Here is a 25,319-nt window from a genome sequence, read left to right as displayed (position 1 = left end):
AATCCCCTATCCTGCCCCCGCAAGCCCAGCCAGCTTGGGGAAAGAGAGGCAGCTCTGCCCCCCACCTGCATGCGTTTCACCATCATCAGCTGCTCCACGAGGGGCTGCGTCTCGCCGGTCAGGTTCATGGTGCCCTCCAGCAGGACCAGCGCGTGGACCGTGGGGAAGCCAGTTTTGTTCAGCTGCTCGGAGTGCACAGACAGCATGGTGGGGATGCTGGGAGGACAGACGCACAGGATGGCGTCTGGTGAGCTGGGAAGAGCTGCAGAGCGGCTGGGAGCGGAAGGGCCCGGGCCAGACGCCACGTGACGCCCCGCCCGAGCCACCCACCTGGCCCTTCCCCAGTCACCCTAGGAGCGGGTACCTCCTAATGAGCGTGCCACACTGCTCAGCCCGGCTCCGGAGCTGGGGGCTGCTGAGACCGGCCAGGATCTCCCCAAGCTTCACGAGAGAATGCTCGATGGCTGTCCAGGAGGCTGGCGGGGAAAGGGAAATGCAGACACGCTGGGAAACAGAGGAGAGGGAGGGACTGGCCTCACACTCGACTTTGGCACCCCCTGGGCCCACAAAACCACGCAAGGGGGCGTCCCCTGGGGATGACATGGAGGCTGGGGGCTTGGGGGCAGCATGCGCTGTTTCTAGGAGGGTGCATACCAACAGTGAAGCCCCTGGAAACTAGTCCCAGAGGCCTGACTGCTAGGGGCGGTGTGCAGCTGACGTCAGAGACTACGTATGTCCTAGGACAGGCAGTGTCAGAGGGGCCAGGGCGGGGGGAGTGTCCAGTGGCTGGAACACGGAGGCGGCCACAAGTCACTCTGGGAGTGTGCCAGCCTTGCCCGCGGCTGACACTCTCCAACCCAGTCACGCTGGACTCCTACACAGCCTGCCGGGCTCTGCCACTCCGTCTGGGCCTCTGCTCTAGCTGTCCTCCCCTCTGAAATGCCCCTCTGGGCTCTGCCACTGTCTGGGCCTCTGCTCTAGCTGCCCTCCCCTCTGAAATGCCCCTCCGGGCTCTGCCACTCCGTCTGGGCCTCTGCTCTAGCTGTCCTCCCCTCTGAAATGCCCCTCCGGGCTCTGCCACTCCGTCTGGGCCTCTGCTCTAGCTGTCCTCCCCTCTGAAATGCCCCTCCGGGCTCTGCCACTGTCTGGGCCTCTGCTCTAGCTGTCCTCCCCTCTGAAGTGCCCCTCCGGGCTCTGCCACTGTCTGGGCCTCTGCTCTAGCTGTCCTCCCCTCTGAAATGCCCCTCCGGGCTCTGCCACTGTCTGGGCCTCTGCTACAGCTATGCTCCCCTCTGAAATGCCCCTCCGGGCTCTGCCACTCCGTCTGGGCCTCTGCTCTAGCTGTCCTCCCCTCTGAAATGCCCCTCCGGGCTCTGCCACTCCGTCTGGGCCTCTGCTCTAGCTGTCCTCCCTTCTGAAATGCCCCTCCGGGCTCTGCCACTCTGTCTGGGCCTCTGCTCTAGCTGTCCTCCCTTCTGAAATGCCCCTCCGGGCTCTGCCACTCCGTCTGGGCCTCTGCTCTAGCTGTCCTCCCCTCTGAAATGCCCCTCCGGGCTCTGCCACTGTCTGGGCCTCTGCTCTAGCTGTCCTCCCTTCTGAAATGCCCCTCCGGGCTCTGCCACTGTCTGGGCCTCTGCTCTAGCTGCCCTCCCCTCTGAAGTGCCCCTCCGGGCTCTGCCACTGTCTGGGCCTCTGCTCTAGCTGCCCTCCCCTCTGAAGTGCCCCTCCGGGCTCTGCCACTGTCTGGGCCTCTGCTCTAGCTGTCCTCCCCTCTGAAATGCCCCTCCAGGCTCTGCCACTCCGTCTGGGCCTCTGCTCTAGCTGTCCTCCCCTCTGAAATGCCCCTCCAGGCTCTGCCACTCCGTCTGGGCCTCTGCTCTAGCTGTCCTCCCCTCTGAAATGCCCCTCTGGGCTCTGCCACTGTCTGGGCCTCTGCTCTAGCTGTCCTCCCTTCTGAAATGCCCCTCCGGGCTCTGCCACTCTGTCTGGGCCTCTGCTCTAGCTGTCCTCCCCTCTGAAATGCCCCTCCGGGCTCTGCCACTCCGTCTGGGCCTCTGCTCTAGCTGTCCTCCCCTCTGAAATGCCCCTCCTGCTCATTCACCTCGCCAACTCTCAGTAGCCTTCATGCCTCTGTTCAAGCCCAGCTCCTTTAACAACTTACCCAACAGTCCAACCCACTGATCTCTCATCCTAAATGTCTGAACTCACGGTCTATATTGCATGATTTAGCACTTATTATAAGTCACTTTTCCTAGTTACAATTCCAGAGGGTCAAATGATGAATATGGCACCAACTAGCCCATTAACCTTCATGTAGCATAGGGGAAAAAACACAAAAACAAAAAGATAAGACCTGAGATCCATTAAAATTAACTTAAATATTCATTCATTTTCAGCCAATAAACATTTGTCAAGTGCTCAAGATAGGTAAGAAACTGCTAACGCAGCCCATTTTTACATGGTGGCCACCTTTCTGTACTTGTACTTTTCACAGTCAATAAAACATATTTTGAGAAGAAATATACTAATCCTGTAAGAAGTTCTTCAACCAGGTCTTGAAGACCTGGAGATAACCCACTCTAGCATTCTCATTATTGGAGAACAAGAGATCCTTAGGTGGTCTCAAGCCACGGCAAGACTGTGGCCTTTGAGCCCCACGTCCAGAATATCAGAATCTTCCCTCCCATTAGGTGATCTGTCTGATCTCAGGCTCCAGAGGATTCCAGTATTTAACAAGAGCCTTGTGGCACAGTAGTCCTGACAGCAGACAGGTCTCAAGGCGTTTTAGCCAACGCTCAGACACAAGAGCCACTGTTTTTCAGATGATCAGTAACATGGAGACAAACTCAGGGACAGATCACGTGCTTGCCTTGTCCTCAAGTTTTTTCCACGTATGTTACACACTAGTCTTGCTCCCCGCTAGTGTGTACACTGGTTGAGGGCAGGGACCCTGCCACATGCTCCTTCAGTAGCCCCCCGCCCCCCACCCCCAGCACCTGGCACAGTGCTGGGCATACAATAATGCTCAGTAAATACCTGTTGGTTGATTGGCTCGGGTGCCACCCTGCCCAAGTCCCTGGGATGTATGCAATGCTTATGGGGAGAAAAAAAAGGAAGTGGGATGATTTCAGATCCTCCTGGAAAGAAGTGGGATGCCATCCTGCCTCTCCCCTCTCAATTAAAGAACCAGATATGGGAGCAGTGGCAGGTGGGGCTCAGGGGAACGAGGGGACATACAGGCCTCCTCTAGTTTGGCGATGTGGAGCAGGGCCCGGTTCTTGGTGCTGCTGAGGGTCTTCTCCAGGCGCTGCAGGCACATGGCAAGCAGCTTCTCCCCAGCAGCGGGCGTGCCAGCCTCCAAGCCCTCCTGGAGCCGCTCTGCAGAAGCTGTGGTGCAGCGCAGCAGCCAGTGGAGGGCGCTGAGAAGGGCCCGGCACAGCCCAATGCACTCCTCCGCTTTGCCATGACAGCTACGGGAAAGGATGCAAAGTCTGGCTCTGCTCCAAAGGCTGAAATCCGACCCACACCAACGCTCCCCAGGGTGTCTGGCACTCCCCTACCAGGGAAGAGAGCTGGGAATCTAGCAAAGTCCTGGGGAAGACAGCCCTGCACAAGATTTCAAATGAGCTACTCCAAATCAGAAGAGGCATTTTTGTCCTAAGGAATGAGTAGAACGGGATGGAGATGGGTGTTGGTGAGCAGGAGGGGGGGAGCGTGGGAAGTCACAGAGGCAGGCTCGGTCTATATACTGGGAGCTTCTCCTTTACACTAAGCTAACGTTCAGGTTGTAAGCCCCTCACTCCAGCCATTACCTCAGTCGGTCACAAAACATGTCCATGATATCTAGCAAAGCCTGGACACACAGGTCCCGGGAAAAGTCATCAAACTGTAAAAGAAACAGTGGTGATGCTACCGTCAAGCCCCGGTCTCACACATGCAGCAGATGGGAGACTGAGTCCTGCTCACCTTTCCTCCCACCTCAGGTTGCAGACTGGGCAGCCTTTCAACACTGGAAACGCCAGCCCCTGCTTCCCAGAACGCCCCCCCCCAGTGGAAGGCAGCAATGCCAGCCAGAGGCATCGCCTGTCCAGCCTCCGCGGTCACATGAGCAGGGCGGTCAGGAAGGTGGGGCCCGGCTGTCTCTACCATATCTCTGTCCCCCTGCCCCCCAGCCAGCCTGTTAGTGGCTATGGTCATACCTTACTGATAGCTGTGAGGACAGAGGAGTAGGACACCATCTGGAGGGAAAGAAGAAAGATAAAGTTCAGACAACTAGTGTCCCACAGGCGAGAGCAACAAACGCTGACACGTGAAGTTGCTGCAGCTCTCCTGAAACCTCAACCCCTGCACAAGCCATCCTCAACCCATTAAAAGAGAGGCAGTAACACTAGACATCGTCCCCGTTCCTCCTTCTATCAGACTCATCACAAAGGACATCAGAAGCATAAACTCACTTAGGTGACTTGGGGGTATTAAAGGTGCCATGTGTCACTGTCCACTATATACAAGGGCTAACTAACTGCCAGTGGGCAGAAGAATGAACAGAGCTAGGTTACGGTATGTTCCTGTACTCCTACAACTTCTATCACAGCGATTTCATTTGGACAAGAACTGCAGACAAGTAGACATTTTTTTTTTTTTGCAGTGACTAAGTAGTAACCGCACCTTGCGATAGGTCGAGAATTTCGTTATGGCCACGCTTCCTCATTTCTCTAGGCATTATTCTCCAGGGCTCTTCCAGACATGTTCTCCGATCGACTCCAACCTCCCCCCAAAGCCGAACTCCTTCCTTTGTGCTCCCAGTAACCCCCTTGCGCCCACCACTGCACCGCTGGTGTCTGCTGCCCCCATCAAACAAGGAGCTCCTTGAGGACAAGGACACCTTTATTCAGTGACCCGTGATCTTGCTGATAATGTTTGTAGAATGAATAAGTAAGGACACGCCCTTAGATCAGCATTTCCCAAAGTAGTTTTTAAAGCTGCACTGTCCCAAAAGGGATGCCACCAGCCATACATGGCTTTTTCAAGTTAAACAAAATTTAAAACTCAGTTCCGTGGTCATATTAGCCAAATTTCAAGTGCTCAATGGCCTATGTGGCTAAAGGCTACTGTATTAGACAGCACAGATACAGAACATTTTTTCTTTTTTTTAAAATGATTTCTTTTTTTATTTTATTTTATTCATTTTAGAGAGGAGAGAGACAGAGAAGGAGAGTGACAGAGAGAAGGTGGGGAGGAGCTGGAAGCATCAACTCCCATATGTGCCTTGACCAGGCAAGCCCAGGGTTTTGAACCGGCAACCTCAGCATTTCCAGGTCGACGCTTTATCCACTGCGCCACCACAGGTCAGGTCAGAACATTTTCTCATTGCAGAAAGTTCTCCTGGATGATGTTGTTCCAAAGGTTCCTAAAGATGTTAAGAAATTTTACAAACACACACACACACACACACACACACACACACAGAGCTTCTATGTGATATGAATTTGAAAAGCCCTGGATTGAACATATATAAAGAGCTTTATTTAGCCTGACCAGGCAGTGGTGCAGTGGATAGAGCGTCGGACTGGGATGCAGAGGACCCAGGTTCGAGACCCCAAGGTCGCCAGCTTGAGCGCGGGCTCATCTGGTTTGAGAAAAGCTCACCAGCTTGGACCCAAGGTCACTGGCTTGAGCAAGGGGTCACTCGGTCTGCTGAAGGCCCACGGTCAAGGCACATATGAGAAAGCAATTAATGAACAACCAAGGTGTCGCAACGAAAAACTGATGATTGATGCTTCTCATCTCTCTCCATTCCTGTCTGTCTGTCCCTGTCTATCCCTCCCTCTGACTCTCTTTCTGTCTCTGTAAAAAAAAAAAAAAGTAAAGAGCCTTATTTAAAGGAAGGGTTCTTTCAGTAAAGAGCTTTCTTTACTGGAGAACTTCTCTGAACCACAATACACTTGTATAAAATGAGAATCTCTCAGATCACTGGACAGGAAGTAAGCATACTTTTCAAGTTCATTTGACCAAGGAATCTCATTTAACCAGTATTTCCAAAACACATTTTGAGACATTCCACCTGAAGAGTGATCTTCCTGAACACAAAAACTGTGATAAATTTTTATCTGTTTCTCTAGAAGCAAGGCTGGGGTCTAGCAGATGGTATATCTGCCGTAAGTTTTGATTGCTTTGGATGGATGAATTCTAGTAACTAATATTCTGACAAAAAAAAAAAATTTCACCTCAAAACAAATTTCTATTAGTAAACCCTATTTATCACCATAAGACATGAGGTACAGTTTAAAAGAAATAATATGCCCTAAATGAAATCAAACCTTATAGAAAGTCTTTTAAATTGTCATATTTTTAAAAGTAATAATTATAGCATACTGATAAAATATGAGTAATACTATCGAAATGAGTCACAAGCACATACTCAAAAATCTGTGGCAAAATACACCAAATAAAGAAAAAAAAGAACAGAGTACAATGACTGAAACTGTCAAGATAATTAATTATCTGCCTTGTGGGCTGTTGCCACTAGAAAAATAGAAATTGCCAAAGATTTACGAAGAAGGCTGTCAGCCTTGATGACCTTAGTATGGTCAATTTCACGCTTGGCAATGCCTTCTGTGTCTAATTTCTCCATCATGTGAACAGACTGCTCTCTGTTCAGACATCTTTAACTAATATTCTTGGATAAACAGGTGCAAAACACACAGAAGACTTAAATACACAATTAGTGTTTAGTGCCACTCTCAGCAGGACACACTGTGAAGCCAACGCTAGTGTCTGACAGTGATCAGAAAGTTGGGAGCCTGCCTGGGCAGGATGACCATAACGTTCCAGGCAAGTGTTTGTTTATTTATAACTGATGTCCCCATAGCAAGCGCTTGGCCGAGAACTGAGCCTTGTCGGATACCAACCTGAAGGGGGAGCTGGATGTTCCTACGAGAAACTGACCAGAAGAGAAACCCCCAATTCTGCCTGTGCTGAGGGATGTCATTAGTTATAATAAGTTTACATGGTTCCCAAAATCAGAACTCTGTTCAATAAATTTTTGCTAACAGTATCAATAAGGCGCTTCTACTCTTGAGACCTAAAAATACTTTCCACATGGTGAACTGTTTTTCACAGCAGGATTTAACCTATTCCAGTCCTAATATATCTATCAACACAGGAGCTCTATACGACAAACACGGGCCCGAGGCTGGAGACCGCCCGTGCGGCCCACCGCACACCTGGCCAGCCCAGACTGACCCCGCGCTGCTCTCCAGCAGCTCTGCTCCCCATATTCAACACCCCAACTGTGCCGAAGTGGCTTCTCCACGCCCAGCACTGGACCGAAGAGCCTCTTGACTGAAGGAAAACGAAATCACTAATTTCGCACAGCACTTTGTAAGTCATCCAGGCCCTTCATGTATAATTATTTCTCTCCCACTGTTACTTCAGCCTCTTTCTCCCACTCACTTTTATTTATTTATTTTTATTTAGAGAAATGTAAGGAGAGGGAGACAGAGAGACAGGGAAATCAAGCTGTTCCTCTATGTGCCCTGACTGGGAATTGAACCAGCAACCTCTGTGTTTCGGGATGATGCTCCAACCAACCGAGCTCTCCGGGCTATCCGGCCAGGACTTAATGTTTTATTCATTAGTTGATTTTAGGAGAGACAGAGAGAGGAAAGGAGAGAGGAGTGGGAGGGGAATCATTTGTTGTTCCACCCAATCATGCATTCATTGGTTGCTTCCCATATGTGCCCTGACCAGGGATTGAACCCATAACCTTGTCATTTCAAGACAACGATGCTCTAACCGACTGAGCTAATTGGCCAGGGCCTCCCTCTTGCTTTTCCCATCAGTGTTTATAAATCTCAAGTTCATCTATTTTTAAATGAACTTCCCACAGACTCCACATTTCCAATTAACCATCACCCTCTCTCCTGTTCTTCATAAGCATAAGAGTTCTCATTGTGTCTACCTTCCCACCTCCTGTTGGCAATTCAGCCCATTCCAATCACTTCTGTCCTTCCCACTGCATGAATCTTCTCATTAAGCTCATCAGCAAACTCTTGTTAAACCTCACAAACAGTTCTCAGTTCTGATCTCACTGACCTCCTGGCAGCATCTAATACCAGGAAACACCTCACTCTTCAGTCCTCTCCTTTCTTCCAGGGCTTTTCTAATACCACCTTCTCTTGCTTTTCTTTTTTTTTCTTTTTTTATTTTTTTTTTTCTTTTTTTCACTTTTCTGAAGCTGGAAACGGGGAGAGACAGTCAGACAGACTCCCGCATGCGCCCGACCGGGATCCACCGGCACGCCCACCATGGGGCGACGCTCTGCCCATCAGGGGGCGATGCTCTGCCCATCCTGGGCGTCGCCATATTGCGACCAGAGCCACTCTAGCGCCTGGGGCAGAGGCCACAGAGCCATCCCCAGCGCCCGGGCCATCTTTGCTCCAATGGAGCCTTGGCTGCGGGAGGGGAAGAGAGAGACAGAGAGGAAAGTGCGGCGGAGGGGTGGAGAAGCAAATGGGCGCCTCTCCTGTGTGCCCTGGCCAGGAATCGAACCCGGGTCCTCCGCACGCTAGGCCGACGCTCTACCGCTGAGCCAACCGGCCAGGGCTTTTTTTCTTTTTTTATTTTTTATTTTTCTGAAGTGAGAAATGGGGGGCAGCTGTCAGACTCCCGCATGCGCCCGACCGGGATCCACCCGGCATGCCCACCAGGGGGCGATGCTCTGCCCATTTGGTGCGTTGCTCTGTTGCAACTGGAGCCATTCTAGCCCGAGGCGGAAGCCATGGAGCCATCCTCAGCGCCCGGGTCAACTTTGCTCCCATGGAGTCTTGGATGCGGGAGGGGAAGAGAGAGATAGAAAGAAGGGGGGAAGGGTGGAGAAGCAGATGGGCGCTTCTCCTGTGTGCCCTGGCCGGGAATCGAACCCAGGACTTCCACACGCCTGGCCAACACTCTACTGCTGAGCCAACCGGCCAGGACCTCTTGCTTTTCTCCTTGCTGACCCTTCTTTTCAGACTCCTATAAGGAATTCTTTTACTGTGTGTGTTCCTTAAATGTGATTGGTTCCTCAGGAATTTGGCTTGGCTCACTCTTTTCCATGCTCACTCTCCACACTCTCGAGGGCCCAATGGTTGGCAAACTCATTAGTCAACAGAGCCAAATATCAACAGTACAATGACTGAAATTTCTTTTGAGAGCCAAATTTTTTAAACTTAAATTATATCGGTAGGTACATTCCTTATCGAGGTAGTGCCCGCACGTGGTATTTTGTGGAAGAGCCACACTCAAGGGGCCTAAGAGCTGCATGTGGCTCACGAGCCGCAGTTTGCCAACCAGGGCTCTAGGCAATCTCACCCGTGTCCATAGTTTCAATTACCATCTGCAGATGGAAAGTTCTAAATCAATAGCTCACGTCTAGGCCTCTCCTTCTGAGTTCCAGACATGCATACTGAACTGCCCACTATCTTCTCTTTGACAGCCCACAAAGGGACGTTAAATATAACAAGTCCCAAATCAAATACGCCATCTTCACCCCTCATCTTCATCCCAACCCTAACAAAAGTCTTACTCTACTTCCACTGTCTTATTTACAATCGCATCATTCTTCCATTCCTCCAAACCCGACACCTAGACACTAGCTTGGATTTCTTCCTCACCCTCCTGCCTCTCATCCAATTAATCACCAAATCCTCTCACTGCCACTTCCTAAATTGTTCATGAATTCATCTTTTTCCTCTGTGGTCACTTACCAAGTCCATGTCGGTATCATCTCTTACCTGAATCATTGCAATAGCCTACACCAGGGGTTGGAAAACTATGGCTTGTAAGCCAAATCTTTTTCTTATATCACCTTTTCTTATAAATAAAGTTTTATGAGAACACAGGCATGTCCTCTTATTTTCATATTATCTATACCTGCTTCCAGGGTATAATGACAGAATAATAGTGGTGACAGAGACAACATGGTCTGCAAAACAGACAGTATTTACTATTTGGTCCTTCACAGAAAAACTATGCCAGGATAAATGGTCTCCTCGCCTTCTGTCTTACCCCCAACTTATTCTTCAAACAACAGCTAGAGTGTTTTTTTGAAAGTTAACACACAAAGTCAAGGAAATCCCAATCAAAATATAATAGGATTCTCTTTTTTTTTTTTTTTTTTTTTTTTTAATTTTTCCGAAGCTGGAAACGGGAAGGCAGTCAGACAGACTCCCACATGCGCCCAACCGGGATCCACCCGGCACGCCCACCAGAGGGCGATGCTCTGCCCATCTGGGGCGTCGCTCTGTCGCACCCAGAGCCATTCTAGCGCCTGAGGCAGAGGCCACAGAGCCATCCCCAGCGCCTGGGCCATCTTTGCTCCAATGGAGCCTCAGCTGCGGGAGGGGAAGAGAGAGACAGAGAGGAAGGAGAGGGGGAGGGGTGGAGAAGCAGATGGGCGCCTCTCCTGTGTGCCCTGGCCGGGAATCGAACCCGGGACTCCTGCACGCCAGGCCGACGCTCTACCGCTGAGCCAACCGGCCAGGGCAGGATTTTCTTTTTTTGCCACAGAGACAGAGAGTGAGTCAGAAAGAGGGATAGATACGGATAGACAGGAACGGAGAGAGATGAGAAGCATCAATCATCAGTTTTTTCGTTGTGACACCTTAGTTGTTCACTGATTGCTTTCTCATATGTGCCTTGACCGAGGGCCTTCAGCAGACCGAGAAACCCCTTGCTCGAGCCAGCAACCTTGGGTCCAAGCTGGTGAGCTTTGCTCAAACCAGATGAGCCCATGCTCAAGCTGGTGACCTTGGGGTCTTGAACCTGGGTCCTCTGCATCCCAGTCCAATGCTCTATCCACTGTGCCACCGCCTGGTCAGGCTATAATAGGATTTTTAAAGGAACTTAATACCATAAATTTAGAGGTTGATTCTCAAATCAGTTTGAAAATGAACATATCTGAAAACAGTCAAGATATTGTGAAAGTCTTAGCCAGGTCGCGCAGTGATAAAGTATCACCCCGGTACACGGAGGTCATAGGTTTGATCCCCGATCAGGACACGTACAAGACGCAATCAATGGGTGTACAGCTAAGTGGAACAACTAAATGGAACAATAAGTTGATGCTTCTTTCTCTCTATCAATGTAAAACATTTTTAAAAAGAAAAGAAAGCTACAGGAAGACTTGCATAGCCAGATATCAAATTAAAACAGTAAAGTACTGGTATAATAAAAGACAAAAATATCAATGAAATATACTAGAATGTCCAGAAATGGAGTCTTGTCTATAAGAGAATTTAGGCTATGACAAAGAATGGCCTATTCAATAAAGGCAATTGAGCCAACTGTGCATCTGTTTGGAAAAACAAATAAATTTGGATCTCTTCTTCACACTACAATAAATTCCAATTGTATTAGGCAAAATAAATATATAAAATAAAAGTAAAGTGTTGGCAGAAATTAGGAAGCCTATATCCTGATTCTTGCAGCAGGCAACCATTTATGCAAGATAAAACCCACATACGAAAAAAAATAGTTAAATCCAGCAACAAAAACATTAAAAACATCTGCATGCCGGCCCTGGCTGGTTGGCTCAGCGGTAGAGCGTCAGCCTGGCGTGCGGGGGACCCGGGTTCAATTCCCGGCCAGGGCACATAGGAGAAGCGCCCATTTGCTTCTCCACCCCCCCCTCCTTCCTCTCTGTCTCTCTCTTCCCCTCCCACAGCCAAGGCTCCATTGGAGCAAAGATGGCCCGGGCGCTGGGGATGGCTCCTTGGCCTCTGCCCCAGGCGCTAGAGTGGCTCTGGTCGCGGCAGAGCGACACCCCGGAGGGGCAAAGCATCGCCCCCTGGTGGGCAGAGCGTCGCCCCTGGTGGGCGTGCCGGGTGCATCCCAGTCGGGGTGCATGCGGGAGTCTGTCTGACTGTCTCTCCCCGTTTCTAGCTGCAGAAAAATACAAAAAAAAAAAAAATTTCTGCATGCCAAGAAAATAAAAAATCACAAAGTTAAAAAAAGTGATAGAAAATTTAAAATACATATAATAGATAAGAACTTCAAGATAGATTATATTAAAAGACACTTAAAATCAGTAAGAATTTGCCTGGCCTGTTTGGCAGAGTGGATAGAGTGTTGACCTGGAATACTGAGGTCGCTGGTTGGTAACCCAGGGCTTGCCCAGTCAAGGCAATTACAAGCAACCAATGAACAGCTAAAGTGAAGCAAATACTCCTTGTTCCCTGCCCTGCCTCTCTCTGTAAAATCAGTAAAAAAATTTTAAAAATCACCTGACGAGGCAATGGTGCAGTGGAAAGAGCATCAACCTAGGACCCTGAGGACCCAGGTTCGAAACCCCAAGGTTACTGGCTTGAGCACAGGGCTCATCTGGCTTGAGCGCGGGCTCACAACCTTGAGTGTGGGACCATAGACATAACCCTATGGTCACTGGCTTGAGCCCAAAGGTTGTTGGCCTGAAGCTAAGGTCACTGGCTTGAGCCCAAGGTCACTGGCTTGAACCCAAGGTCACTGGCTGCAACAAGGGGTCACTGGCTCAACTGGAGCACTCCTGGTCAAGGCACATATAAAGAAAAGCAATCAATGAACAATTAAGGTGCCACAACTATGAGTTGATGCTTCTCATCTCTCTCCTTTCCTGTCTATCTGCCCCTGTCTGTCCCTCCCTCTCCCTCTCTTAAAATAAATAAATAAATAATTGCCTGACCTGTGGTGGCACTGTGCATAAAGCATAGACCTGGTACACTAAGGTTGCTGGTTTGACACCCTGGCTTTGCCCAGTAAAGACACGTACAGGAAGCAACTATTCTGCTCACAAAAATGAGGAGATATTTTATCACTTCATATTCATTTTGAAATATCCCCCAAATTTTGTGAGCAGTATACTCATGTTGATGCTTCCTGCTTCTCCCTGTTCTCTCTCTCTCTCTCTCCTCTCTGTAAAAAATCAATAAATAAAATCTAACAAAAAAAAGACTACACATTAAAAATAAAAATCAGTAAGAATTCTTGGAATGATGAAAATGTTTCAAACTGATTGTGATGATGGTAGAACAACTCTAAAAATTCTAAAAACCAGCCTGACCTGTGGTGGCGCAGTGGATAAAAGTGTTGACCTGGAACAATGAGGTCACCAGTTTAAAACCCTGGGCTTGCCTGGTCAAGGCACATATGGGAGTTGATGCTTCCTGCTTCTCCCCCTTCTCTCTCTCTCTAAAAATGAATAAATAAAATCTAAAAACAATTAAAAATAAGAAAAAAAAGGGGGCCCTGGACCCAAACCTAAATATTCTAAAAACTAGTGAGTTATACATCTTAAATGGGTAAACTGCATATAGTATTTGACATATATCAATAAAGCTGTTACAAAAAGAAAGAAAGTCAAACTAGAGAAATGGTACACATAAGTAATTCATAGCAGATACACACATAAGAATATGCTTAACATCACAATCATGGAAATAATGTAATATGATGTTATTTTCTGCTTCTCTGGGAAAAAAACCCCTGTAAGTTTCTATTCTGCACTGGCGAAGGTGCATGGAAATGTTGTCAAAACACTATGGAGGGGAGTGTAAATTGAGACAATCTTTTTTGTAGGACAATATTCAGGATCGACTATAATTTAATATGTGGGTAATCTTCAAGCCAGCAATTCCATTTCTAGGCATGTATCTTAGGAAAATATCCCAGGTATGTAGAGAATTTAAGTATAACGACATTCAACATTTATCATAAAAAAAAATGTGAGCCTGACTTGTGGTGGCACAGTGGCTAAAGCATCAACCTAGAACGCTGAGGTCACCGGTTTAAACCCTGGGCTTGCCCAGTCAAGGCACATATGAGAAATAGCTACCATGAGCTGATGCTTCCCACTCCCCCACCCCGATTTTGCTCTCTCTCTTCTCTCTCTAAAATCAATAAAATATTTTTTAAAAGTTAAAATAAAAAACAGTAAAAAATATGAAAAGCAACCATATGTGGTAGTATAGTGGATTAAGTGTTGACCTGGAACACTGAGGTCTCCGGTTCGAAATCCTGGCTTGCCCAGTCAAGGCATATGTGGGAGTTGACGCTTCCTGCTCCTCCCCCTCCCCTCCCCCCTGCCCCTGCCTCTCTAAAATGAATAAATAAAAATTTAAAAATAAAACACTATGCAGCAGTTAAAAAGAGAAGGTAGATGAATATGTGCTAACATGGAAAGAGGAAACAGGAAGTACAAGAACTACGTGCCAACTGAGAACTACGACTCAGCAATTTAAAAGAAGAATGAACTACCGCCTGACCAATGATAGTGTAGTGGACAGAGTGTCAACCCAGAATGCTGAGGTCACCAGTTTGAAACTCTGAGGTCACCAGCTTGAGTGCTGGCTTGAGCTCAGGATCATCGACACAATCCCAAAGGTTGCCAATGCCAGCTTGAGCCCAAAGGTCGCTGGCTTGAACAAGGGGTCGCTGGCTTGGCTTGACCCCAAAGTCCGATCCCCACTCAAGGCATGTACAAGAAAAAATCAATGCACAACTGCAGTGAAGCAACTATGAGTTGATGCTTCTCCCTCTCTCCCTTCCTGTCTCTTTTTCCCTCTCTCAAAGAAGAATGAACTACTGACATATACAACTTAGTAAAAACACTTATATTAAATAAAAGTACCCAGAATATACAATATCTGACTCCATTTTTATAAAATAAAAAAATAAGCAATATTAACCTATAATGACAGAAAACATTTAGTGGTTATAGGAGGACGGACTAGAAAGGAGCCCAAGGGAACTTCATGGGAGAATGGAAATGTTACTTTGGATAGTAGTGACATGAGTATATATAAATGCTAAAACTCCCTGAATTAATCTTAAGATCTATGCACTTTTATTGCATGTTAAATATACAAACACACAAAGTTTTAAAAAATATTTCTAAGATGTTATCTGCCTTTTTCACTCTCATTCTCGCACAACTGTACAATGGAATGTCCCAGAGATTCCATGACAGTTGATATTATATAATTAAATGTGTCAACAATTGGAATAGCTGTATAACTCAGCAATGAATATTTTCCAAATGATCAATTCAGGATATTATAAGGTCAGGCATGGTTAAAAGATGTATTTAGGCCCTGGCCGGTTGGCTCAGTGGTAGAGCATCGGCCTGGCGTGCAGAAGTCCCGGGTTCGATTCCTGGCCAGGGCACACAGGAGAAGCGCCCATTTGCTTCTCCACCTCTCCCCCTCTCCTTCCTCTCTGTCTCTCTCTTCCCCTCCCGCAGCCGAGGCTCCATTGGAGCAAAGATGCCCCGGGTACTGGGGATGGCTCCTTGGCCTCTGCCCCAGGCGCTAGAGTGGCTCTGGTTGCAACAGAGCAACGCCCTGGAGGGGTAGAGCATCGCCCCCTGGTGAGCAGAACGTCGCCCCCTGGTGGGCGTGCCGGGTGGATCCCGGTCGGGCGCATGCGGGAGTCTGATGGTCTCTCCCCGTTTCCAGCTTCAGAAAAAGAAAAAAAAGATGTATTTAAAGTGCGAGAGACCAATGGTAATAGGATAAAAAATCCAGTGATGTGGTTTCACATCACCTATTAAATTACACTATTAAATTCTAGTGTAATATCAAAGAAAAATATCCACATTTATTTGAAAAGCTTATTAAAATACGTTCCTTTTCAAACTATATATCTGATGTGTGTGGCCAGATTTTCTTCATATATCTCAACCAAAACAGCCCATTTCAACAACTGAATGGAGAAGCAGATTTGGAATATAGCTGTCTTCTATTAAGCCAGACATTAAAGAAATTTTCACCCTGACTGGGTGACTCAGTAGATAGAACGTCGTCCCTGGCAAACCAAGGTCATAGGTTCGATCCCTGGTCAGGGCACATAGAGGAGGCAACCAATGAGTGCACAACTAAATGAAAAACTAAGTAGAATAGCAAGTTGATGCTTCTTTCTCTCTCTCTCTCTGCTTCCCCCCCCAAAATCAATGGAAAATTTTTTAAAAATTATAAGAATGTAAAACAATGCCACTCTCCTCACTAATATTTTATTTTTGAAAAATATGGTTATTTTTCATTAAACTGTTATGTATATTGACATGTAATGGGCTTATATTTTTTTGTTAATTTTAAACACACAAATATTTTTTAATTTGTTTTACTATTCTAAAATGGTAAATATGAATAGATATATATAAACAAAAGCTCTTTGAGAGTCTCAATAATTTTTATTTCTATTTTTTTTATTGATGGATTTTTTTGGAGACAGGATAGAGAGAGAAAGAGAGAGAATGAGAAAGAGGGGGGAGAAGCAGGAAGCATCTACTCGTAGTAATTGCTTCCTATATGTGCCTTGACCAGGCAAGTCCAGGGTTTAGAACCGGCAACCTCAGCATTCCAGGTCGCTGCTTGATCACTGCACCACCACAGGTCAGGCCTGGTAGTCTCAATAATTTTAAGTGTATAAAAGGTCCTGCCTGACAAGGGGTGGCACAGTGGATAGAACGTCATCCTGGGATGCTGAGGACCCAGGTTCAAAACCCTGAGGCCACTGGCTTGAGCATGGGCTCATCAGCTTGAGCATGGGGTCACTGGCTTGAAGCCCAAGGTCACTGGCTAGAGTCCAAGGTTGTTGGCTTGAGCCTCCCTGGATCAAGGCATGTATGAGAAGCAATCAATGGCCCTGACCTGTGATAGTACAGTAGGTAAAGCGTCAACCTGGAATGCTGAGGTCATCGGTACGAAACCCTGGGCTTGCCTGGTCAAGGCACATATGGGAATTGATGGTCCCCCCTTCTCTCTCTCCTCGTTCTCTAAAAATTAATAAATAAAATCTAAAGAAAGTAAGAGAGAAGCAATCAATAGACAACTAAAGTGACACAACTGTGAGTTGACGCTTCTCGTCTCTCTCCCTTCCTCTCTCTCACTAAAAAAAAATAAAAATATATAAAAGGTCCTTAGATGAAAGTTGCTGCTATAGCCATACCAAATTTGCAGCTTCTAAACAACATCATGCCTGACCTGTGGTGGCGCAGTGGATAAAGCGTCGACCTGGAAATGCTGAGGTTGCCGGTTCGAAACCCTGGGCTTGCCTGGTCAAGGCACATATGGAGTTGATGCTTCCTGCTCCTCCCCCCTTCTCTCTCTCTGTCTCTCTCTCTCCTTTCTAAAATTAATAAATAAAATAAAAACAAAACAAAAAAAATAAAATAAAATAAACATCATGTGATTTTTGCCTCCTGCCTTTGCATATGCTTTTATGTCTGCTTTGTACATTCTCATCAATCTCCCTGGCTAACTCCTACTATACATTCATGTCTTAGTTTAATGTTTACTTTATTGACTTTAGAGAGAGGAAGAGAGAGCGAAAGAGATAGGAACATCAATCTGTTCTTGTATGTGCCCTGATCCGGGATCAAACCAGCAATCTCTGTGTTTCAGGACAATGCTCCAACCAACCAAGCTATCCAGCCACGGCTCATGTCTTAGTTTAAATATCACATCTCCCCTGATTGCTCAGGATGGATTAGGTATCCCTCCCACGTACTGCTATAGTATTCTGTTCTAGCTGATCCTGTGACTGACTACTCATTTAATCTGTATTACCCGCTAAATTCTTTGGGTACTGGGATCAGATCTTGTTCACAGCCATATCGCCAGAGCCTACAGCACTGTCTGATACATACAAGCATTTGTGAACATTTATTGTAGAATAAGTTAATGGCATAGTCATTACAACCAACAAAAAATTCAAGAGAAAACTGAGAGTCAGAGAAGTGATGTGTTCAAACAAGTTCACCTAGACAGTATGAGCTAACAACTGTACATACTCCAAATCTCTTTACCTTCAAACCCTCCTTCTCTGGAATAGGTGGGGCAGTTTACCTGGGAACTAATAGCATACTTCAGGTAGGACAGAATGAGAGGATTGGGGGAAGGTCCAATCATGGCCTGCTCCAGTAGTGCTTCTGCAAGGGGAATAACAAAGCAAGACTGTGTGGTTACGACTTTTCTGGGTTTAGCCCTCCCATCCTTCCTTCCTACTTCACTTAAGACCTGCTAGGTTGAGAATGTCCCAGGTGGCTCCTTTGGGAAAGAATTTCTTCATGTTGATTGCCCACTGGTAGTCACTCCATCGCTCCTTCCAGGCTTGCAAAATGGCTTGCTTCAGGTTCACCACCTTCATGATTTCACTCCGAGAAAGCGGGGCCGGTGGCGGTCAGCTGTAAGGTGGGAAAAATCTAGCTAGAAAAGAGCAGAAGAAATTCAGATAAAAGGAACATGGGAGGATAGAGTTCATGGAATGGAGAAGCTACAGGAAGACTTAAAGGAGACAGAAAAACTGAAAAGGAAAAAGGGGGAAGGGAGGGTGGTAAGGATTCTGTCAAGTTCCTCCTTCCTGAACCATCCCTTTCTTAAACTGGAGAACTAAAGAAGAGGGTGTCGAGGGGCTTTAGAGTAAAGAGGACAGCAAAGGGTTAAGCCAGTTCTGGTTGCCTAATTACTCCCTTAACTCTGGCTCCGCCCCTCAAACACTACCACCTCAAATCTAGATCCCCCTCCATTTCCTCCACCTTCCCCAACCCTAAAACTATAATTCTTTATTTCTTTCATTCACCACCTCCCCAAATTAAGCGTACCGGACAGTCTAGTGCTAGAGCCTAGGTGTCGCCATTTTGGCACTTATCAAAGAACTAATTTTCTATTGGCTGGGAGTAACATACATGAACCAATAGGAATGCAGCAAGAGATAAGGTCACGCCACGATGTCTTCTGGGAATTGTAGTTTCCCGGACTGAGCTAGCGAAGATAAGTAGTCAGCCCGCGTTGCTTCTCTCCTTTAGGGAAAGACTTTTAGGAGCTGAGGTATCACGGAGACTCGGGGGAGTGAGGGCGGAGGGCTTTCGAAGGGCCGCTAGCAATCAGGCGTCGCCCAATGACGTCACTCTCAATCCGTCATTTAAATTCTATTCGGACACTCCTTCATTACTAACTAACACTCCCGCTAGTTAGTAGGCACACAGCAAGAGAGTGGCGTTTGTTTAGCAATACGTTTTTCCTTTCTTGGCCTTAAAAAAAAAAAAAAAAAAAAAGCATTATTTCCTAAACCTTTGGGTCTACCAGAGTTTTCATTTCCACACCTGTGTTCCAGAGGTGACAGTGAGGCTTTGTTACACACACATCACCACTACCCCCAAATCTGGCAGTCCTCCCAGAATCTCCTGGCCTTGCAGACTGCTTGAATACGAGGAGAAAGAAGTAGGAGGAAAATAAGGAGGAAACTGAGGTTAAGGTTATCAAAAATAAGGAAAATCTGAGAAACTGTCATAACCAAGAGGGCCTTAGGAGACATGATGACTAAATGTCAGTATCCTGGATGTGATCGTGGAACAGGAAAGCACATTAGCCTAACAGGTGGTGGTACAGTGGATATAGCCTTCGCCTGGGACACTGAGGACCCAGGTTCGAAACCCTGAGGTCGCTGACTTGAACGCGGGTTCATTCAGCTTGAGTGCGGGGTCACAGCGTTGAACATGAGATCATCAACATGATTCCATGGCCACTGGCTTGAGCCCAAATATCTCTGGCTTGAAGCCCAAAGTGGCTGGCTTGAAGCCCAAGGTTGCTGGCATGAGCAAGAGGTCACTGGCTCAACTGGAGCTCCCGATCAAGGCACATATAATAAACAAGCAATGAACAACTTTTTTGTGCCACAACTACAAGTTGATGCTTCTCATCTCTCTCCCTTCCTGTCTGTCTGTCTGTCTTGCTCTCTTTCTCTTGTGTGCGCACAAGGGCTAAAAAAAAGAAAAAGAAAAAGCACATTAGAAGCAAACCAAGAATTCTGAATAAGGCATGGTCACTGAAAATAACGTATCAGTATTAGTTTAATTATAACAATTGTAATGATAAAAAATGTATCATACTAATGTAACATGTTAATAAAAGGGATAATTGGGAGGTACATGGGGCATCTCTACTATCTTTAAATATTTTCCTGAATATCTAAAACCATTCTTTAAAAAAAGCTTTATTAAAAACAATGTGATGGCCTGGCCTATGGTGGCGCAGTGGAGTAAGCGGCGACCTGGAACGCTGGGGTCGCTGGTGCAAAACCCTGGGCTTGCCTGGTCAAGGCACATATGGGTGTTGATGCTTCCTGCTCCTCACCCCTTTCTCTCTCTCTTTCTCTTCTCTAAAATGAATAAATAAAATCTTAAAAAAAACAAAAACAATGTGATGTCTTGCTTATCCTGTGGAACCATATTACAGATAATTATGTGCATGGCTTCAGGCATTGGCCATTCTTCCTCCCTCAGTGAAAAGTCCAAAAGCAAATGCTACCCACATATGGCTCCAATCATGTTTGAGTCTCCCTATACACAGCCCTCATTTTTGCCCTATCCTGTGGACAAGTTGTACCTAACATTTACAACCAGGGAAGAGAATAAATATGGGGACCCCAGCCAGTGTCCCACCACCCCTATTTTCAGCTCCTCATCCCATACCCGGAGGAGCTTGATTTTCTAGTCCATGAGTCCAAGTTCCCTCCATATTCTCCAACAACCACTCTTTGACCAACCTTTCAGTGGCAAAAATCAGTCCTCAGAGAAACAAATCTGGGAGAGCAGCCCACTCAGGCTCTGGAAGCAAACTTGTGGCCCTTAGGACAAGAAATAACAGGATCCTGGGTATCTGGAGCATAGTTTAAACAGGGAGACAAGGACTCCTGTTCTGAAGAGGAGAGTGCAGCTGGAGGAGGGCCAGATCACATCTCTTTAAAGTCATTACTGCTTATGGCCTTTCCCTCCCAATACACCCACCCACACCCCCTCCATTCTGCTCCCTTTTGTGCCTGCCCAAGTGATATCATTGGAGAACAGTGTTTAAACAAAACAGCTGCCAAAGAGGTGTAGCCAAAGCTTCCAAAGCAGGAAGGAGGGAGAACCCAGACTCTTCACACTTAACCTCCAGACTCCCCCCAGACACACACACACACACACACACACACACACACACCATGGCCACAAAGACTGTTTCTCTGCAGTCCTTCACATCCCTGGCCTCCCTTCCTCTCCCAGGCCCCTCACTCGACCTCTGCCTGCTCCCCTCCTCTCATTCCTTTCCTGTCACCAAAGGACCCCCACCTTGAGCCATCCCTGGCTCCTGCAGGTCCTTCCCCATCCCTCCTAGTCTGACTGCCCCTCTAGGAGAGATGCTGTCAACTTTGTGACTGCCCCTGAGTTATTGGATGTTGGGTCCAGTCTGCATGGAAGCGGGGAATATTTGAGCCCTGAGGATAGTAATATTCTAAGCTCAAACTATTTCCCTCTGGCAGGAAGCCTGGCCAATCTGGGGGTGGGTAGGGGGTTCTCCTTCCCACATCATTTGCTCACAGGAGCAAAGTGGCTTTTGTAGTCAGGCCATCTGCCTTCCCTGTCCCCCCACCTCTCACCAGCAGCCCTTTCTCTAGGCTTGGCAGGGTTTCCCCAAGGACTGGACTGCTAAGCGAGCATAAAGACTGCTTTAATTCCGGGCAAGCACTATCTTCATTCTCCATTTTGTCCTGACTCCTAGTCTGTAAATATCAGAGGTAGCTTTCTCATATATCACCTCTTCTCTTCACACCACAGTAGCATCCTAGGACCCACAAGCTCTCTGGCTTCCCACCACAAGGATGGGACTCCATGATAATCCTCCAACCTGTGAGAGAAGAGATGCTGACATCCCCTTTGGGTGTGCAAGAAAACCTCCCCTCACACAGCCCCTCTCGAAAAACCCTTCTAACTCCACTTTCTTTTTGCTGTTTCTTCTTCGCCAGCACTGATAGAGGCTGAGCCCTAAGCCTCAAACTCTTCACCATGTTGGTTAGTCAGGCTGGGAAAGGGGTCTGGCTGGAGAGAAGAGGGGCAGGTGAAAGCCAGGCAGGCAGAGTGACATGGCAACACTGGAGTAGTGGCAGAACAGGGGCTTGGGGTAGGATAAGAGGCTGTGACAAATAGGGTTATGGGTAACCGAGGGGAGAGGGACATTCCTTACCTAGGCCAGAGAGAAATATAAGGGGCAAGAGTCTAGACCTAGAAACACTGAAATACTTGGTAAGTATTATAAAGCACAGAAGTAAACTGAGTCATTCCCCTCCTCTAATGGAATATTTCCTTTTGGAAGCTTGCCTGGGTCCCCCCCACTATGGGGAGTTAATTGGCAGCAGGTGAGTGGGGAAAGAGAGTCATTCCCACACACCCATACACAGCTGGCTCCAAACCAGTTCTCTGTCCCCTCCAGTCCCCACATCAAAATCGCTGCTTTCTATCTACTGGAGGAGGGGAAGATGGGGGAGAGACCTACATGGTAGGCCCACCTCAGGCCAGCTCCCGGAATGCCCCCAGTTCTCTGTCTCCGTCTTCCCATTAACCTCACAAGACGTCCAGAAAGAGACCAACTAGAACAGGAAAAAGCAGAATTTGAACCATCTTCCAAGTAGTTTCATCTCTCACACCCTGAAGGAGGCCTTCCCTCTCCATACTCCCGGTGCAGAGGAGAGAGGTGTTATGACCCTGAGACCGGGACAGTGGCCAGAAACGGAGGCCAGCCTGCCATTCCTTTGCACTGCCCCTTCATTGAGGTCCTAAGAGCCATTCTCTACTCCTGGCCTCTACACCAGCCTTCAACTGAAGGGGGAGGGCTGCCCTAGGGTAAGACCCAAACTCTATGGTAAAGGAGACTGCCCCCTATTCCTCCTCTTCTCTCTCTTCCTGGCAAAGACAGGATGAGGGGCTTCTGGCCTGGGAGTGAAAACTGAAGCCAGAAACTTTAGGGGATCCAATATCTGTACATATTAAATGCTCAAAAAATGAGCATTTGTAAAATGAATAAAAAGAGGAGAAACCCCAAAAGACAACCCAGAGAAAGTATAAGCTTCTTTTTTTACTTCTTGCCTCGACTCTCAAAAGCAACGCTCAGCCTGGCCTGAATCCCTTTCCTGGCTCCCTTGTTTGTGACCCATAACCCGGGGTGATTGGTAGGGGAGCATTAAGTGCCCATTTTACTTTTAGTAGGGCAATTGTTTGTTAATTTCCCAGTCTCTCATCTCTGCTGCTTGATCTCCAACTCCCATCAACTGTTTCCTCTTTCTTTCCTCTATTTCCACCATCTTTTCTTTTTCTTTTTTTAAAGATTTTATTTATTCATTTTAGAGAGGGAAGAGAAAGAGAGAGAGAGAGAAGCAGGGAGTGGGGCAGGAAGCATCAACTCCCATATGTGCCTTGACCAGGCAAGCCCAAGGTCTTTTTTTTTTTTTTGCATTTTTCTGAAGCTGGAAACAGGGAGAGACAGTCAGACAGACTCCCGCATGCGCCCGACTGGGATCCACCCGCCACACCCACCATGGGGCGATGCTCTGCCCACCAGGGGGCGATGCTCTGCCCATCCTGGGCATCGCCATGTTGCGACCAGAGCCACTCTAGCGCCTGAGGCAGAGGCCACAGAGCCATCCCCAGCGCCGGGGCCATCTTTGCTCCAATGGAGCCTTGGCTGCGGGAGGGGAAGAGAGAGACAGAGAGGAAGGGGGGGTGGAGAAGCAAATGGGCGCTTCTCCTGTGTGCCCTGGCCGGGAATCGAACCCGGCTCCTCCGCATGCTAGGCCGACGCTCTACCGCTGAGCCAACCGGCCAGGGCAAGCCCAAGGTCTTGAACTGGCGACCTCAGTGTTCCAGGTCGACGCTTTATCCACTGCGTCACCACAGGCCAGGCTCCACCATCTTTTCTTGATTGAGAGGTCACTGAGGGGAAAGAAACACCTGGGTTTTAGGCTCTTTTAGCTGGTGGTGTTTCCAGAACTCCTCAAAAGTGGGTCTGTGTCTGCAGAGTCAAGCGTTCTCTGCTGAACACCTCAGCACTTGTTGCCATCACCTAGAGTCCAAGAGGTCAAGACAAGGTGGGGAAGGGGCACTGCTAAGTCTCAGGCCACAGAGCTGTCCCAGGGCAGGCTGGTAGAGAGCCTATCCCCTCTTTCCCCAGAGAGCCTGGGGCTTCTGAGCAGGTGTAGGGTCTTGGCTTCAAGGCTTTGAGGGGGAAGCTCTTCAGAAAGATAGCTGAATCCTTAGTTTCTAGGGGTGGGGCCCTCAAGAAATCTTGGGGAGCTTCCTAGCAACAGTCTGGGAGGGAGGGAAGAAAGAAGGAAAAGAAGGAGGGGCCTGGGCATAGCTGCTGCCAGAGGAGCCCAGAGAACAGGCTGTTCCTGCTGCCTCCATGGCAACCAAAATCGAAGAGGGAGGGGGCTGTCAGGCATATCCTCTAGGAGGCTCTCTATCCTTCATCACTTGTGCCCCACCCTCCAGCTCTCCCCCTAAGCTCAGTCCTGAAGCAGAGGTGGGGGATGGGAAGAGAGGGCCAGGTGGGGGTTTCATGGCAAGGAGAGTACTGGAGCTGGGGATAAAATGACTCTGAGAAGAGCTAGAAGCTTCAAGAATTGGGGATAGACAAAGTGAGTGGAGTGGAAAGGACAATGACACAACACAGGGGCTGGGGTCATAAGCCCAGACCTGGGCTGAATCCTGGCATCTGGCAAGATGCCTGCTTTGAAGGCAGTGTGTCCTTCACTTTGCCCTTGCCCACGGTCTCTTAGCAGCCCATATTGAGAGCCAACGGAAGGGAGAGAAGTAAGGAGAAGACAGGGATGATGAACTCTTGTCTTTGAGTTCAAGGTGCCCCACTCTGCCCCTGAGGGGGAGAAAAGGTGATTCGGGAGGCAGTTCATTTTCTATGCCTCTGGGTCTAGGATTTCAAACAAGTCTCCCTTGCCCAATATCTTTAACGACTTTTGTCATAGAGAGATGTGGCAGGGAAGCCAGAATAAAGGGGAGACCAAACCACAGCACTTCCATTTTCCCCCTATTGATTCTGCCACCCTTCCCTAATCCAGATGCTTGCTAGACCTCCCATTGCCTTCTGGTTCTGCCTGATTGATGCAGAGTATAAATGTAGCTCACCTCATAAATGTATCTCATCCTTTGGGATTCTCTCCCAACTCCTTGGGCAGCCCAATCCCAAGAGACTATTTCCACACAACGGAGAGCATGCACTCTGAACCCTGCACACCGCCGTCTTGCTCCTAAGGGTTTCAGCCAAACCTCATCATCGAAGAGGTGGCATCAACATCAGACCTACAGCACTTCACACTGCACACTGCCTGCCTGCACAGTGCAGCCTTCTGCCCACACTGCAGCTGTTGCACGTCCCCTGCGAGCCCAGGCCCCACAGGTTCCCTTACTGCATGCTGACTCTGCACACTGCAGCCTCGGTTCCCCACTGCAGCTGCCGCTACCACGCAGTGCAGGCTCCCCT

General features: G+C 48.0%; 1 protein-coding gene across 12 annotated transcripts in view; it reads right to left on the bottom strand.

Annotated features, from left to right (window-relative positions):
• The window catches only part of MED24 (mediator complex subunit 24), a 40,342-nt gene that overhangs the window by 12,988 nt on the left and 2,035 nt on the right, over positions 1-25,319 (bottom strand). Inside the window, exons 2-11 of one of the 12 annotated variants that reach the window (XM_066364258.1) lie at positions 23,597-23,755; positions 18,698-19,042; positions 18,030-18,218; positions 17,859-17,941; positions 4,200-4,238; positions 3,813-3,886; positions 3,238-3,470; positions 3,037-3,093; positions 365-476; positions 66-216 (exon numbers count right to left, since the gene is read on the bottom strand). In XM_066364258.1, coding sequence (XP_066220355.1) covers positions 66-216; positions 365-476; positions 3,037-3,093; positions 3,238-3,470; positions 3,813-3,886; positions 4,200-4,238; positions 17,859-17,941; positions 18,030-18,159 — 879 coding nt within the window. In that variant the 5' untranslated portion in view covers positions 18,160-18,218; positions 18,698-19,042; positions 23,597-23,755. Of the gene's footprint in view, positions 1-65; positions 217-364; positions 477-3,036; positions 3,094-3,237; positions 3,471-3,812; positions 3,887-4,199; positions 4,239-17,858; positions 17,942-18,029; positions 18,219-18,613; positions 18,671-18,697; positions 19,043-20,556; positions 20,699-23,596; positions 23,756-25,319 lie in introns of those variants that run through there. The other 11 variants (XM_066364261.1, XM_066364260.1, XM_066364263.1 and 8 more) reach the window with 11 other exon arrangements.

This window comes from Saccopteryx leptura, chromosome 2 (assembly GCF_036850995.1).
Source record: "Saccopteryx leptura isolate mSacLep1 chromosome 2, mSacLep1_pri_phased_curated, whole genome shotgun sequence".
In the NCBI taxonomy this organism is placed as follows: Eukaryota; Metazoa; Chordata; class Mammalia; order Chiroptera; family Emballonuridae; genus Saccopteryx; species Saccopteryx leptura.
Note: the sequence above shows the minus strand (reverse complement) of the source record. Positions and strands in the feature narration are given on the sequence as shown.